We start from the raw sequence: 16,815 nt of genomic DNA, 5'->3' as shown, positions 1-16,815 counted from the left end.
GTACCCAGACCTGACCCAACCTCCTGCTGCCTCCCCCGGCGCGTTTCTTACGGTTAATTAATAGACTCGTGGATTAAAGCTCTTCAGGGCACAGCGCGGCTCCTGGCTGCTGCCGGTACCGGTCACAAGTCCGGGGGCGGACAGCAGCCACCGCGCCCAGCCGCCGGCCCAGCTCCGCCGGCTGCCGCGTTCCGGCCTCGTCCCGGCGGCGAGCAGCGCCCCGGCTCGGCCCCGGCCGCACAACCCCCGCCCTCCGCTCCGGGCGAGGGCGATAGTGAGCCACGCGACCACTTTGCCCCGCCGACCGCCCAGCCTCTATGGTTCCGCCAGTCCCCGGAAGCGGCAGCGGGGCGATGGCAGCGGAGAGGTCGGCGGCGGCGGAGCTGCAGCCAGAGGGGCAGGGCGGTGGCGAGCTGGCGGGCGGCTTCAGGCAGCTGTTGGAAGAGGAGGAGGAAGAGGGGGCGGAGGACGCCGGCTACGTGCTTTACAGGTACGGCCGCGGTGGCGCAGGCCCAGGCCCTGAGCGGCCGGGACTGGACTTCCCCCGCCGCGGGCGCGAGGTGGTGGCGGAGCGGAGCCTTACGTCAGGTGACGTCATTGGGGGTTGGGGGGGTGCGGCTTGTTGTGCCTGCGCCCCCGGAAGCGGCTCCCTGGGGTGAGGGGCGGGGGATGGCGGGGCCGTGGCAGCCGCCTCCGCTGCTTGGACAGGAGGAGGAGGAAGAGAAGAAGAAGAAGGGAGTTGGCTACGTGCTCTACCGGTACCGCGCAGTGGGCAGAGGAGGAGAGACCGGGCGGGACGGCCTGGGAGATGGGGTGTCAGCGATGCTCTCGCCACCCGCCCCCGTCTCAAGGCGACAGGGTCGCCAGCTGGAGCAGGAAGCCTCGGGCTGAAAAACGGGGCTGCCCGCTTAGACTTGAAGCCGCCAGTGCGGCGTGGCGCTCGAACCTCTGTCACGGCGTTGCGGCTGTGGCAGTGTGAGGGTGGCTGAGTCATTACTTTGCACTCTCTGGTTGTCTTACAACTGATTTTGATACGGTTACATATGTCAGTATTTCCTTATTTATACACTGGTATTTGTTATAGACAATAATATAGTAACAATAATAGTGACAGTTGGGAACAAGGATGTGTTGTTGGACATAGATTTGTGCATGTAGTGGTTTGAGTGGCATTTTGTGATTTGAAAAATATGTATTTACAGAGACAGAAAAGAATGGGCAGATATTGAACCTGTGCCTCAAAATGATGGGCCAAATCCTGTTGTTCAGATCATCTACAGTGAAAAATGTAAGTTTTAAATATGTTCTGCACTGAAAATGTGAGGTGGTTAAATTCGTATTTGTTCTTAGTGTTGTTAAAGCATGACTTCACATTTTGGATAACGTATTTTCTATAGCAGTAACTGTGAAGAAATTAATTAAATACTTACTGTGTTATGGTGGGTGTGTATGATGCTTTCACCACACATCTCTGAAGCTGAATCCTCACCCAAGTTGTTAATAGCTAAGGTGTTATTTTAATATCATGTGGCCTAAAGGACAGTACAACAGACAGGTCCCCATAGTAAGGCATTACTAGGTCACAAGTAGAAAGGAGACATATGAAGCTGCTGCATGTGGGGAAACGATGTAAGCATCAACAAAGTTTTCTGATTGTTTTGGGTAATATTCAGAGATGCATTTTTAAGATATTTTTGTAGCTTTTTAGTATACTAATATCATTTAGAAGTTTCAAACAACAGTACTGTCAGAGCAATATGTAGCTATCATTTTAAAGAGGTGTATTTAAAGTACACAAAACAGGAAGTAACAGGAAGTCAAAGGATTATTGACCTTACCCCCTAGTCAGGCCATTGCCTCATAGCCTTGTATAAGATGCTGTTATCTATTTAGTTCAAGATGTCTATGATTACTTCCGGGCTGTTCTGCAGCGGGATGAGAGAAGTGAAAGAGCTTTCAAGCTAACAGCAGATGCCATTGAGTTAAATGCTGCAAACTACACGGTGTGGTAAGTGACAGTCTTAGGATTATTTCTGTTGCCATTTGATTGCCAACCTATTACGTCTTCAATAATTTAGTTAGTCTAATCAGCGCATGACTAGTTGAGTTTACACAGAGAGTAGTGTAGACTTCTGGTGAGCTTCTGAAGAAAGTATTTGTTTAGTATTTTCCATTCTTCATTTTGATTCAGTTGTTTTCATTCATTTGGCTTTCAGGATATTACTATGTCAGTCAAGGTCAGGATCAGCCACAGAAAGAGCTTTGCTGTTTAAAATTAAATAACATGGCTGTGGCAAAATGCTGAAGACACCCTCAGTTGACTTGAAGAAGAGGCATAAAAGCAGAATAGCTGCTATTTCCTGCTAAATAATTGTATACTTACTAAATTATGCATTTTAGAAGATCTATCAAGTTAATATTCAGTTAGGTAATGAATAAACAGTCAATTTCTGATAATCAGAGTAGGGCTTTTTAACTTGTGAATGCTAACAAGTACCTCTTTTATATCTTTATTCCACTAACTTGCATAAAATCAGAAAGTTTACATTCTTTTAAATACATAAGTAATAGTTTCTGTGATGATCAGACTAGTGTGGGTTGACAGAGGTTAATTTGAAACAGGATCGCTGTGATCTTAGATAGCATACCGTTGTAACTAGTTTTAGTCCAGTTCTCCGCTGTTCAGTCATTGATTGGCATTTAACAGAACTGGTTATGTGGTTTAGTTTTTTGCGCTCTTTTTAACCCAATGCCTATTAGAAGAACTGTGAACAGAGGTTCTTCTATGTTCCCCTCTGTGAATTTTAGGAAAGCCCTGTTGCAGTGTTCAAATGCTTGACTTCTATACAGGAATTTCCGGAGGGTCCTCCTGCAGTCTTTGGGAAAGGATCTCCGTGAAGAGCTTAAGTATATTACAGCTATCATTGAAGATCAGCCAAAGAACTACCAAGTCTGGTAAAATCATGTTTTCTTTTCAGTTCCTAATGTTTTTGCAGGTACTTTTTGTTTTGTAAATTGTCTAGAATAAGTTGTTAGGAATTGCCTCCTGCATCTGCTTCAGTGGTGGCAGTGTAAGAGTTAAATAGAGTTGCATCCGTGTTACTTCCAGAGTCCCTCTTTAGCAGTTTATTCTAAACATATGATTGTGGCTTGCTTAAAAAGTCTTGTTTTCTTTTAATTTTGATATTTAACTTTACAAAATAAGTCTGACAAAAAGGCAAACAAAAAGAAATAAGTATTTTTTCTTTTATTGGCTCTTGGCATTTGCTTACCTGTTGTGCTTTTCGCAAGTGAATGGGAATAAGTAAAACAGCAGCATTGTTATTGCTAGAGCAGTTATGTAGTACTAGAAGATTTTATTCTGCTGAGTGTTAAAAGTGGAAGCGTAACTTGTCTAAAAGAAGGTGATTGGCCAACGTGTATGTATAGTTAGACTTTGTTATAGTATAAATATGTCTTTTATTTCTGAGAGCCAAGTGTTTCGTTATATTTAATTTGAAGTACTTAACTAGTGGGTTTTTTTTCTAAGTAGTTCAGCTGACATATATGCTGGTTTAATACAGACCACAGGTTCACAAAAATTTTTTAGACTATTCTAAAGATAGTTTCCTCCTCTTGTCATTAGGCATCACAGACGCGTGTTAGTGGAGTGGCTACAGGATCCATCCCAAGAGCTTGAGTTCATAGCTGACATTCTTAACCAAGACGCTAAAAATTACCATGCATGGCAACACAGACAATGGGTTATTCAGGTATTATATCCAGAGAACTCTTGAATTACTAAATAACTTACTCAGGGTGTAGAGGTTGGTATTGTAAATACAATCTGAATTGCATTTGGCACTTTGTTTCTTAAGGCTGAAGGGGGGGAACAATTGCCTTTTAATGTGTTGGTAGAGGTTAACTATAAACCTGCCTTTTAGGAAGTGAGTTCAAAAAGATCTATTGTTGGCTCCTTACTGTAACATGTGTGAATTTAATTATGAGCTAATACTATTGTGTGCAACTGAATAGTGTACTGTGTTGCTAGTGCACCCTTCCTTGTTTTCCTTTGAGCTTTGTGTTGATTTCTTTAAAAAAAGTCTCTGTATTTCATGTTCAGAGAACTTAGGAGCAAGGAGAATATACTTTAAAAATAAAAACTTTTCACTGTGATATTCTCTCTTACTTCTCTTTCCATAGGAGTTCAAATTATGGGACAATGAACTGGAATACGTAGACCAGCTTTTGAGGGAAGATGTGAGAAACAACTCTGTTTGGAACCAACGACACTTCGTAATTTTCAACACCACTGGCTATGCTGATCCAGCAGTCCTAGACAGAGAAGTCCAGTTAGTAATGCTGTTCATGCTCACATTAAGTATTCTCCATTACATGAAAGCAAAGGAATACTTTGCCAGTCCGTGTGGGCTTGTCTTTTCTGTTTTTAATGCAGTTTTGGGGCTCACTTTCATGGATAGCAGATAAAGTGTTAGTGGATGTATAGATGTGTTCAGGACCACTGAAGAAAGCTGTGCTTACCCTGCTCAAGCAATTCTCATTAATCTTTCTTCCTGCTCTGCTGTTTATTGTACAAACAACATTTTTGGCTTTTTATAGTCAACTAGCTATAGTGGAGGTCTGCAGAAGGTCTGTGACACTAGAACCACTTAAGTTTGCTGTTCATTTTTATCTTACATCCTACCCCTAGAAAGCTTGGGAGGAGAAGCACTCTCAGTGTTGTATTAAACTGTTATACAGTAGCCATGATGATTTGAAGATAACCTGCATGTGGATTGTAGGAAGAGAAATTCCCTTTTATGAGGAGTTTGATGCAACTGGAAAAATAAAGAGCTTTCAGGGGTACGTGGTCAGCAGAAAGACCTGTGTGAGTTGGCTAGTTTTGAGGAAAATTAGCTTTGTAAACTGTTCTGAAGTGTTAAGTTTGTAACTGAAGACAAACTGGGCTTCCAGACATTTATTTTACTACAAATGGTGGTAAGGGAATCTTCCTTGTATGGTTTTCCTGTCTCAGACGGCTGATGAGGGTTGATGGGTATGAGAAGATGTTTGTCTAAAGTGAAGAAGCAATGAAAAAAGGGTGCTGCAATTTTTTGGAGCTACTCTTCAGAAGAAAGACTGAGTCTTTGAACAGGTCCATTGGTACATTGTTCATAGAAGATCCCAGCCCCCACCACTTTTTGTGGTAGTTCTTTGCAAACTGCTGTAAGTCGTACTTCTCTTCCAGTTTATAACTTTCCTGCAGATTAATAAATCTGAACCGTTTCCATTACTGCTCATACGTGGTGCTATATTCAGGATAATGGAATCCTATCTTAAGAATCAGACTGTCTAAAGTTAAGACTTCCCAGATGTCATTATAGAATGGTAGTTTAATTGCTTGTTCTTTGCTAAACTCAGTCTTTGTCATAGTGACTGCAGAAGGTTAAAAAAGGTTTAGAGTTGTCTTTTTTTTTTTTTTTTAATTTCAGTACTGCTTATAGAATTTATCAGTATCTGCTGTCTATAAAAATTGGCAGAATGCCTAGTTATGCTGGGGAAGGGCAGAAGGTAAACTCTGTTTTGTGAAGATGAAACATGGTTTTGTGACTGTATGGCAGGTGCTCTTGCTTTGCTTTTAGAGTAGTTGCTTACCTGCTACTTTAAAAGAACTGCAGAAGTCTGTGAGCTGAAAGCTCAAGCTATGCCTTTCTGTGGGTTTGCCAAGTGCAGCCACATGAAAAAAGTTCTGCAAACAGGTACAGAACATACCACATGCAGTCGTATTAACATAGCTCACCCTGGGCTTCAATTACTCCAGCCTTTTTCAGCCCCTTGCCATTTCTGAGCATCAAGACACAAATTATTCTTTTAGCATACTGGGAGAGTATATAATGTTGTTTCTAAATGTCACTGCTCAAAATTTTGAGAACTATTTTGTTATCTTATAAATGTAGCAAATGGAACACTTGAAAATTTAGAACAGTTCGACCCTGTCTGCCTCTCTGAGACTTATGGTGATTATGTTGCAAGACAATTTTGAACTATGACCCAGCTGAGATGATCTGCAAAAAGACTGACACATAGACTAGAGGGATGTATTTGGGAGTGTCTGAGCACATTCAGATAATTCCTAACTGCATTGTTACTGGTTGTATTCATGACCTGTTATCTTGTTCTCACAGATACACTCTTCAGATGATCATAGCAGTGCCACATAATGAGAGCGCTTGGAACTATTTAAAAGGGTAAGGCATCCTCTGTGAAGCAAAGAGTATATCTATAGAAGGTGTATTATGCCTAGTTCTCAACTGGAAAGAGCTGCTGCTGTTCATTCTAGTGTTATGTGCACAAGCAGGCATGCAAAAACCTCCACAAGGGCTTAATATATTAACCTAATTTATCTGTAACTTTCCACTAAGTTTCTGGCCCTTTAGTTCCTGTGTGAGGATTGCAACTACTTCTAATGCCTTTAAAAACTTGACCCGTAACGTTACTGGGTTCAAGAATGTAGAGTAGGAAGTAACAAGCATGCTGTCTACTTTCTGTTCAGTTGAGCATAACTATACTAGCTTACTTTCTGCCTTACTTGTATTTGCACCCTCATTTCAAAGCTGATCTCTGAGTAGAGGAGTCATAACAACAATGTAGTTCTTCACACCAGATTCCCCAACGTTATATTTCAAGCCTATTAACCTCTGTTCTAGGATTCTACAGGATCATGGTCTTTCTAAGTATCCAAATCTGTTAGAGCAATTGTTGGCTTTACAACCCAGCCACAGTTCACCCTATCTGATTGCCTTTCTTGTGGACATATATGAAGATATGCTTGAAAACCAGTGTGATAACAAGGAAGAAACACTAAACAAGGCATTGGAGGTAGGTTTTGAGAGCTTGGTTTTGCTTCTCAGGAGTTGCTTCTCTTCTTTTATATCCTGACAAAATGGGACTGATTTTTGTCAGTAGCACAGGTTACTTGTTAATTACAGGAGCTCTATGAAGAGTTGGACATTAAAGTCAGATAATCACAAGGATCTCATGAATTTGTCTACAAATAACAACTTGCCGTTTACAAAATCACTGTAAGTTTTCTTCACCTGGTAGTAAAGGAAGGTTTCTGATACTGCCTGCACAAGAAAGGAGATGTTTGGACAATCAAAGAGTTTCCAGTGCTAACTTTTAGCATGAACTTATTTTCTTGTCTGTAGGTTGGTGAATCTTGTTCTCTGAGTATCTGTATCTCAACAGAATCTCAAGCTTGTTCTAAGAAAGCTGGCAGAATTAGCTTAAGGGTCAGCAGACACTGGGGACACAAATAAGGAATGTCAGGCACCATTTCCTTCAGAGAATAAATGACTTCTGGTAGTGTTGTTTATCTCCCTGTGCTTCATATTCAGGTAACTCTTTGCTGTCATTTGCAGTGTAGTTTTTACAGGAACACTTCATTCATTGTGGGACAGACAGGAACTCAGTGTAATTAGAGCTGCAGTTCTTGCCTGGAGCCTCTGTGTTCCAACATGGTTCTTCCTCAACATTTTTTCTTTCTTGTGTTCCAGGACCAGCATGTAAATAAGTGCAGTTTGTACCTCACAGATTCATGTCCCTTTATACTATTTCATTGAGTTTGACTTGTTCACCTGTTCAGGCTCCTATTTCTCAACTCAGCTTCCTTGAGTAAGGCAATGCCATCTGCATAATAAAAGGGAATTGAGTAGAACATTTGTTGACAGTGTTCCTACCATATAAATTTTACACAGCATGTCCTGTGAGTAGGTTGATTTTTGCTGTGCCTCACTGTCGGGTGAGGTCAAAATAAAACAAAAATTGGAACATGTAGAAGTATCTGCATAGAACCAGCTCTAACATGTTGTGAGAGAAGGTAAGCCATAAACCATATTTTATGTCCTGTCAGTCCACTGGGAAGATTCAAGAGCAGGATGTGCCTCCACTGTTTTGAATTATGTCATTTACAGCCTGCTGGATCGCTGAAAGAGAATCAAGATGTCAGGAAGTTAGAAGTATACTGTAGTATACTACAGGCTCAATAGGCTGAGCTGGATGATAAATGGTAGGCATGGAAAGGAATCACAGTGAAGCAGTTAAAACTGAAGTAGGGCTGGAGAGGTTTTTGTGACATTTCAGATTGGTTTACTACCAGTTGGAGTTGCCATCAGTTTGGAGTCATTGGACAGTTGAAAATGTGGTGAATAAAAGAAACATTGCTAAAACAGGTATTTCTCATGCTGGCTGAACAATATAGTGTATGCATTTTACAAAGATAATCAAGGATCCTGTAAGATTTTGCTGTAACACCGCAATCTCTCAATTTTCTTTCATAGTTGTGTGAAATTCTGGCTAAAGAAAAAGACACCATCCGAAAGGAATACTGGGCATATATTGGAAGGTCGCTTAAGAACAAGCACAGCTCAGGCACTTAAAGCAGACTGACAGAGAAGCAGCAGTAACGGAACACGGAAGAAAACAGCGTTAAGCTCTCAAGCTGTTCTAAAGCAGTACTAAATAGGGTCATCAACTAGTTTTAAATCCAGAGTAGTATTCACCTGGTGAAGAGGTATTGCAATGAAAGAGGAACATGGAATGCTGTGGAGTCTCGGGTCACTGCTGCTACTGGTGATAGCTCTAGGTGCAGACAAGAAATGTATTAGGGCTTAGTTATTGAAATGTACCAAATAAAAGGTTTATTTCCTAATAACAAATACATAAAGCTATACCTACTATTTATAAGGCACTAAACCAATTTCTCATGTTCTGGCTTATCCACTTGTGTTCCCTAACACGGTTACATCAGGTGGTAATGACTGCAGGTACCTTAGCTGTAGTGGATCTAAAGTAATTTACTTCTGGTTAGTGCAAGCAAGCACTGCAGTTGTTGCCTTACGTGAGAGCAACTACACAACACTGATAGCACATGCTGTTGCATGCAACTAACACCAAGTGTCACTTTTTAATAAAAACAGATAACTTAAAGCATTTGTCTGAAATTTTTTAGTGTGTTTCCTTTGGTCTTTAGATGGACATTAGCCTGTTCTTCTCAGATGCTGATATAGATTTAAAAATCCTTTTTAGGAATATTGTATTCTATTGCATTGCGATTTCTTTTGCACTAGAGTATTCTCATCCCAGAAGCTTTCAATATACTTTGCATATTCAGTGGAGCCTTGAATTGTCTGCACAGTCAGGAAAAATTATTTGAGGACCCTAGAAGATCTGCTCAGGTTTTTTTTGGACTTCTGTTCAGACAGCTGAAAATCTGATTTTTTTTTTTTCTTCACCCTTTGTAACCAGACCAAACTGAGGTCATAGATCAGAAGATATTGTAACTACCTAGTTACATTATGTATCTTCACTAAATTAGAAGTGAAGAAATGGTTTTCTTTGGGACCTATTTGCATTAAATGTCTTAACCTTGTTGCTTCTGTAGGCTTTTCGTATCTTTTCCATGCACACATTCAGCCAATAAGTATTTTTCCTCCCCTTCATGAGAAATAGAAGGCACCTGCAGTACAGAACTTCAAAGGAGGTGTATACCTGTACAAGAAAGTTGCTGCATCTACCCTGTTTTAGTAAATGGCTCTTGTAAACTGTCCTGAGTGTAGAGTGCTTGTCTGATATGAAATATTTTTCTTGGAGATGATCATAAAGGGAACAAATAAATACTAGTATTTATTCCATAATAGGAACAGTCTTTCTGATGCTAAACAGTAAACGTTGCTGCCGTGATTAAACCATAGTGGAGATTCTTTTCAATGCTTGAAATATGTTAATTCAATGCATTCTTTAAAACAACTCACAGGGAGTGGAATTAATATATGAAAGCCATGTTATTTTTTTAATGCTTTTGCCACTTTCCAAGCAGTAGAGAAAACATTTTTATAGTGACACATGAACACTTAAAATGGACATAAACTTCAGACTTGGAGATTTGTTACATGCTTTTTTTTTTTCTTTTTTTATTACAGCTGAAACTTCAGCATAGAACAAAAAGTGGGGTTTTTAATCCCATGAATTGTTCCTAATTGAAACTATTGCAAACAAATGTAGTCCTTAAAATAAGCATAATTAATGAAGAGTGGACAGGATTTTGCCTGTGCATGTTGTCACTAGGTTCCCATATCTTTCATAAACACGATTCAGAAGGCACTTGGAATAAGCCAGAGTATTCTTAATACATGCTGGCACAAATTTCTGAGAAAATAATTCATCCCAAAGTAAAATGATGAACAGTGTCCACTGGGACAGTGTATTTTGGGATATGACCTCTTAGTGACTTGTGGTCTGAGGAAAGATCTTGGATTTAGCCCTATTGGGCTATGTCAAGAATGGTGGAGTCCTCTGGCAAGGCGTTTAGACTATTTTCTTATGGTGTGGTCAACTTACAGCCTTTTCATTCTTGAAAATGATGTCTAGAAGTAATCGGTAAAAAGTAATTACTGACAAGGTTAGTAGGGTTTTATACTGGTTATACAAGTATAGTGACACTTGCAAAGATAATGCCGCTTCCAAGATGTTTACCAGATATGTACTCCATCAGAAAAATGTCTCATGTAAAACAAATGTGTGACCAAACAAATTATGCAAATCCTGGGGAAAAAATGTGATAGAGACTGGAGTCCAGTTAACAAAATTAAAATAAGTCATCATGTTTTAACAGATATATGTGGTTTCTTTTCTTTTCTTTCAAATGTTTATGTTTGCTGTCATTCAGATTGCAAGGAATCTCTAAAGTTGTCTCCAAAAGTCACCTCAGTTCTGTAGTAGTCAGCCACAAAGTCAGAAATACTAAGCTGACAGAGCTGGGAAAATGACAGGCTGCCCAGTCAGGTTACAACTACAGCTACCAAGCCTTTAATTTTAAAAATCTGTCTGAGACAGAATCTCTCATGCAAGTAGGAGCTTGACAAAATGAATGAGCTATAAAGAGAAGGATCTAACAGTAGGAGGTGGCAGATGACTTTAACCTGTAGGTGTTGGTACTGACAACCTATGATCAAGGGAAACATCAAACTGATTTGTCCTAAGGGTTCATCTGTACAAGAATACTTCACTGTTGCCAGTGATTGACTGTAGTGATGTGACTCTTGTGTACAATTTTATTACTGAATAGCTGTCCCTAGATGGGATACTGTATTAGTACAACTGTCCCTTGTAAATCACTGTAACTGGAAGATTCAGAGGAATACAGAGAATTGTTAAAGCATGTGAAAGTATGTCCAATGCCTGCTTTCATCAGAGGCTGACATCCTTGCCGTGGTCTAGCTCTGTCTGCCTAAGCTGTAACTGACTTCCACCTTATTGTCTCTGCAACTCGACTGACAAAACAGTGTGCAAGCCTATTAATCTATTCAGTACAAAACCACCTCAGCTAGCACAAAATGCTTCTATCAGTTGCTATGCTGTGGCAGACTAGGAGTGTACTGTTCAGAGAGAAGGGAGAGAGGGGCTCCTACAAGAGCACAAAATGCAATAAAGCTCCTGTCACTTTTATAACAAAGGAGTAAGAGGACAACATTAAGCAGTGGTGGGGAGTCATCCCTTGGGGAGTCATCCCTTGCAGGCTCACACGAAGGCTTTGCAAATTCTGTTGGACTTGCATATGTGCAAATTCAGAATAGGCAGGGGAGACACTGCAGCTGTGGTTTTCTTACCCTGTGCACATGACTTGAGAGATAATACCTTTATTAATGCATTGAGCTACGTCTCAGATTTTTTCCAGATATGGGTGGATGCAATAGTATGAAAAATGCTCCTCAGCATAGCTGAGTGCACTTTTCTGAAGATTGGTGCCTTCTGCTCGTTACTCACTTTTGGTATAAGGTGTGTTTTTTGCACCTTCTATTCCAAGTCTCTGTGGCTTTTGGATTGGCAGCAATTTTCCCTAGTGTATCCCCTGCCTAAGGCAGATTTGTAAAACTTGGGTAACGTGATGTTTGGCTAAGTTTTGGTGAGCCTGTTAATGTGGCAGTATGACATTTTACTTCTAGTCTGCAGCTGTCAAATGTCTTTCAATATTTAGTTTTTCTTGTAAATAACCATCTCTATTAAATATCTCCAGTTAAAAACATTTTCTCTCCCTTTAAGGCTGTACTGTCAGGCTTTTGGTACAATATACTCTAACAGCAAAGGGTAAAAAAATGCATTTGAATGTGAAAAGTACATTATTTTTGTCATATAACAGGTTCCTTTCTGGATTTTCTGGTAGTCTGCACTGGCCTGTATACTTCTGGTCATGAATGACATTGCCATTTTAAAGTACTCTGTGTATGTTTACATGAGTGCACTCTGTATGGGTGCCTACCCAATACAGGCAAACAGTGGATGAAATCTGGCACTGAGAAATCTCTGAAGTAGGCTATCATTGGTTTTTCTCCACAACATGTTATCTAATGCTTAAGTGTTCAAATAGGGATGATCTGTGTTAGAAGTCACAGTGTAAAAGTGACATGGTCATTTTCTCTATTCATTCCTTCTCTCCTCTTAGTATTCTTTTATCTTAATGCATCACTTGCCTTAAAAACATACACCCTTCGGACAGAAGACTTTTTGAAAATTAGGAGTGTATTCCTGGGCCAGAAGTGATGCTGTTGACTCTGCTGAGAGTGGAACATATTTACAAGTTCTGGCCCTCTCTGTGCCCACTCTGAAAATAAGACCTTACCTTCTGCTAAAGTGAGGCCTGAATTTGCAGAAAAAAAAAGAGGAGGAGAAGAAGAAAAGGAGACAGGAGGAGAAAAGAGGAGAGGAGAAAATTATAGTATGTAAAGAGGCACAAAAGAGTCTGCATGTGAATATTCAGGACAAATATTCTGCCAAAATCAAGACCACATGTACTTTTTTTAGGTTTCTTTAAGTACTTGGCATGAAGAGCTAATAGAAGCTTCACCAAATTTAACTAGGAACCCCACCTCAGGATGCCTAGATGTCCACATCAGCTGTCCTGTGGAAGCTCCTTGAGGCTAGGACTCTGCTCCATTACGTGTGTCACCCATCACTCTTCTCAAGAAGCCATGGGCTACCTACGAGCTCAGCCTTGGGCAACTAAAATGTTTGCTGTAGCACTTCTCTGCTGTGCAGGGTAGGGATGGTAATCGCTAGATGGCAGTGTGGAATTCACTCTGCCTTCGCTGATGTGCAGGCTAGCAGAGGTTTAACCAGTACAACTCCTCCATGCAACACCACTAATTTTACACTTGCTAATTAAACACAGAAGAGCAGCTGCTTGGTAAATCAATACATGGGAGCACAGAGGGCTCAAGCACAAGTATTTTAGGAGGTCATCTTCACTAAAAATTGTTGGTGTTACTTGGAGAGCAATTTTTCATTAACTGAAACGATGTCTCCTCTGACACAGGACACCTTGTTCCAGGTATGAACTCCATTGAGTCTTGGTGTTCTAAAATAACCACATGATTAACCCCTCTGCTCAGACTGTGGGCTTTGTTGCCAGTCTCCAGTCAGAGTGCTATACTCATGCACCTTCACAAGCTGGGAAGTTTTGGTTACTTAAAGCCAGCCTTGCTACTGTAAGTTTCTCTGATCCCTCTGTAATGAAGTACTGGCCATTGCTGGCTCTTTCTGTGAATATGGGTTGGAGGACAAGAGGATCTGCTCCTGCTGCTTGGAAGTCAGGGGAGGACTAGGGCCTAATTGAGGAAACGGAGCATGTCCAAAAGTGGTTACATCGCTCATTGGGAAGCAGGACCAAGGACCTGGGTGAAGAAGGGCAAAGACAAATCTCTCTACCTCATTCACTGGTTTGTTGAAACTGAGTCTTGTGGGTTGTAACCACAATGCAGAGATTTTAAGTGAATGAAGAGATGCCATGTGTGACTTCAGCCAAGCCAGCTTGAGCACCAAGGGCTACTCAGGTGCTGCTGCTTCCTACATGTGTATGCATTGAGCTGCCAGGACATAGGACAAGAGGAAATGGCCTCAGGTTGCACCAGGGAAGGTTCAGATTGGGCATTAAGAAACATTTATTCACAGAAAAGGTTGTGAAGCACTGGAACCGGCTGCCCAGGGAAGTGGTGGAGTCAACATCCCTATAGGTGTTTAAAATACATAGAGATGAGGCTCTTAGGGGCATGGTTTAGTTCTAGAGTTAGGTTACAGTTGGACTCAATGATCTTAAGGGTCTCATTCAACCAAATATGATGCTATGGTTCTCTGCTACCACTACCCCCTCTGGCGGGTATAACCGTCATTCTGGTACCTCTGCCCTCATCTGCAATGGTCAGGTGACAGGTGTCATCTAACCATTTCAGATGAGGGCAGAGTTAATGCTGCCCTATCAGTACTGCTCATAAACAGTGATCTTGCCACTGTAGAAGAGGTCTTGCTGTGCTTTGGCTTCTAATTCTTTTGGCTTGCTTTGTATAGGTGTATTTGGTTAATTACTTCAGTGATTTCCTGATGTGTCCTGTCTGTTGTCCAAGTCATCTCTCCAACAGGTCCAAGAACAGCTGAATAAATGCTTGTGCTGCTACAAGGAAGCTTTGGAAGGAGGAAAATAAGAGGAAAAGGGAGCTATATTTGTATTGATGTACATCCCCTGTCCTTCGCCTTCTGCAAAAGCACCAGGACAGTAAGGCAGCAGGTAGATAACCTGCTTCCCTTTTCATAGCCAAGGTTCTTATGCGTATCTGTCCCTGCTCTAGCTTCCAGCCACACCATGAATGTGCGTTTTATTACTGGTTTTACTAGAGGACAGTGAGAACACACTCTACCTGTCCATCATAGCACATGGTGCTCACTGGCTCTGCCACCTGCTTCTTGCATTGACGGTTTCTCTGCTGCAAAATGAACCGAAATAACTATTTGCAGGTATCCATGGCTGAGGTGCGTGATCGGTGTGGTGGGCTCCCAAGCTACAATCCTTTGCAGCACTGTGCCAGCACTCTGCTACCAGTTGAGTGGTCGTGTGAGTCATCTTGCTATGTTGTTTTAGAGGTCTAGCTTGAAAAGACCCTGAGCTCAGATAAAGGTTACAATAAAAAGAGTGTTCAGTATTTTGAATGGGCAAATGAAAACCAGAAAAAAAAATGTTTTAAAATGCCAATGTTGATTATTCTTTAATTGAAAAACTAAAAACTTGTAAATCGAGAATAGAAAGCTGCTTGGCTTCTGACATTCAGAGGGAAAATATGTGATAGATTTGTTTTAGGCAAGATCTAATTTTTCATTCGAAGGGGATATCTGGACAAAACCCCAGAAGGTGGATGAGTTCTGCTTATCATTAGCAGTGTCCCAGGCATAGTTAAGTCCCTCTTGGAGCTGAAATTTTACCTTGTGTCGTGAAGGAAGGGGAAGATGGAGGACGACTAGGTCCAGAGCAATCAAAAATCACTACTCATGCATCACTGACAGCAAATTATTTCAGGAGAGGTGCCTGCTGCTGAAGCTGACAGAGCCTCCTAGCACACCCAGCATTTCTGTGCATTTGTAGTAAGAGCAGTGCCTTTCCTCCAGGTTCATCTGTATTGACTTCCACATTTCTTTTTATACATTGGTGGCTCTGTTCTTGCCTGAGCTATGCAGGCTAAAGTTTACATGGAGAAAAGAGGAAGGGAAAGATAAGATACAATCCATTTTACTGCAGGATTGCTACTCTGCAGCCATGGCTAAGACATGACCCTCATCCCCTAGCTTTATATCCCATGCTGCCAGCTTTCAGTTGTTGCTTTATAACAGGCTTTTTACAGCAGAAACCACACCTCCTCATGTTTGAAAATGCCTGGTGTACATAGATGACCCCTCACTCCAACACATGCTAGCAGTCTCTTTGTCACCATAGGAGTTTTACCTGCTTTCTGTGCCTCAGCTTCATGCCTGCATAGCAGATAGAAGCAGTGCAGGGCAATGCTTTCCCATGCTTTGCCATGCTGTACTTAGCCTGAGTAGTGCTAGAGTCAATGAGATTTTGCAGTGACTTGTAGAGGGTTCCTTTGCTCACAAGAATCCTCATGGAAAGGGATCTAGCCATGAAGGCCCTTTGCAATCCCCTCAAGCCTTGGGCTAGTTGTGTAGACTGGGGTGTATGACTCGATTACAGCACGTCATTACAGCATCCCACCCATCACATGGCCCCAGCAGGTGAGTTGAGAGGTCTAGGCATAAGCCAGCAGTCCGCTGAAATTTTGCTGAAGTAAAGGCGCATAAATCTAAAGACTAACCACTTTGGTTTGCAAAGACCAGCTTGTCTCCTGTATCAGATGGCAGCATCCACTGTAAGAGAAGGCACTAAGTAGTACTCAAAAAGGTCAAATAGGATCACTCAGTGATGGGAATTTATAGGGAACCTGCCTAAGTGCAGGTATTATTTTGAAAGAGGGTGGTGATAGCAGAGAAGAGGACAGGAAAAAAAGAGAGTAATAAAAATCTAGCTCATAGCCGGATCACAACTGGGCATGGCACCAAGAAACATAAGCATAAAATATATCTAAGCAGCAGAAGAAAGAGTGTTTACAGCAATGAGCAGATATTGTTTTATTTGCTTCCTCCTGCTCGCAGAAGCAGGGCTTTGTAAGTAAACAGGATACATCCCTGATGTCTCCTCCTTGCTGGAACAGTGCATAGGATGCTGTGTTTCTCATTCATTCACAAGGAATGGAGTAAAACCAGCAACATTTGTGGTTATCAAGTAGAAGAATATCAGTTTGTTCAGTGGTAACCTCCAAAGGAACACTAATAATAATTTCAAGAAAGGATAAATTATTTTTTCTTTGTCCTCTGCTGACGGAGAGCAGGCCTGGAATTTTGAGAATTTTTAAAAGCTGCTTCTGTTTCCTAGTACACTGTGACTTTAGGCCCTGTAAGAAC

The 16,815-nt window shown here is 41.3% G+C and overlaps 1 protein-coding gene and 1 long non-coding RNA gene across 7 annotated transcripts in view; one reads left to right on the top strand and one right to left on the bottom strand.

The window, feature by feature from the left end:
- LOC110364120 (uncharacterized) overlaps positions 1-189 on the bottom strand; it is a 123,798-nt gene extending 123,609 nt beyond the window's left edge. For all 5 annotated transcript variants that reach the window (XR_010468886.1, XR_010468888.1, XR_010468887.1 and 2 more), the window contains exon 1: positions 52-189. This is a non-coding gene — a long non-coding RNA (uncharacterized LOC110364120). The remainder of the gene's footprint in view (positions 1-51) is intronic.
- Positions 190-314: 125 nt separating this feature from the next.
- On the top strand, positions 315-10,652 carry FNTA (farnesyltransferase, CAAX box, subunit alpha). Of its 2 annotated transcripts, none has more exons than XM_065045644.1 (9): positions 315-490; positions 1,203-1,288; positions 1,894-2,008; positions 2,851-2,955; positions 3,626-3,752; positions 4,183-4,331; positions 6,165-6,227; positions 6,687-6,858; positions 8,319-10,652. In XM_065045644.1, the coding sequence occupies exons 1-9, from the start codon at positions 318-320 to the stop codon at positions 8,415-8,417; spliced, it is 1,089 nt and encodes a 362-aa protein (XP_064901716.1). In that variant the 5' UTR covers positions 315-317; the 3' UTR covers positions 8,418-10,652. The 2 variants fall into 2 exon arrangements, with proteins under 2 accessions (XP_064901716.1, XP_064901717.1); XM_065045645.1 differs by lacking the exon at positions 315-490 and adding an exon at positions 602-758.
- The last annotated feature ends 6,163 nt before the right edge of the window (positions 10,653-16,815 follow it).

The sequence above is a fragment of the Columba livia genome, chromosome Z (assembly GCF_036013475.1).
Source record: "Columba livia isolate bColLiv1 breed racing homer chromosome Z, bColLiv1.pat.W.v2, whole genome shotgun sequence".
NCBI lineage: Eukaryota > Metazoa > Chordata > Aves > Columbiformes > Columbidae > Columba > Columba livia.
Note: the sequence above shows the minus strand (reverse complement) of the source record. Positions and strands in the feature narration are given on the sequence as shown.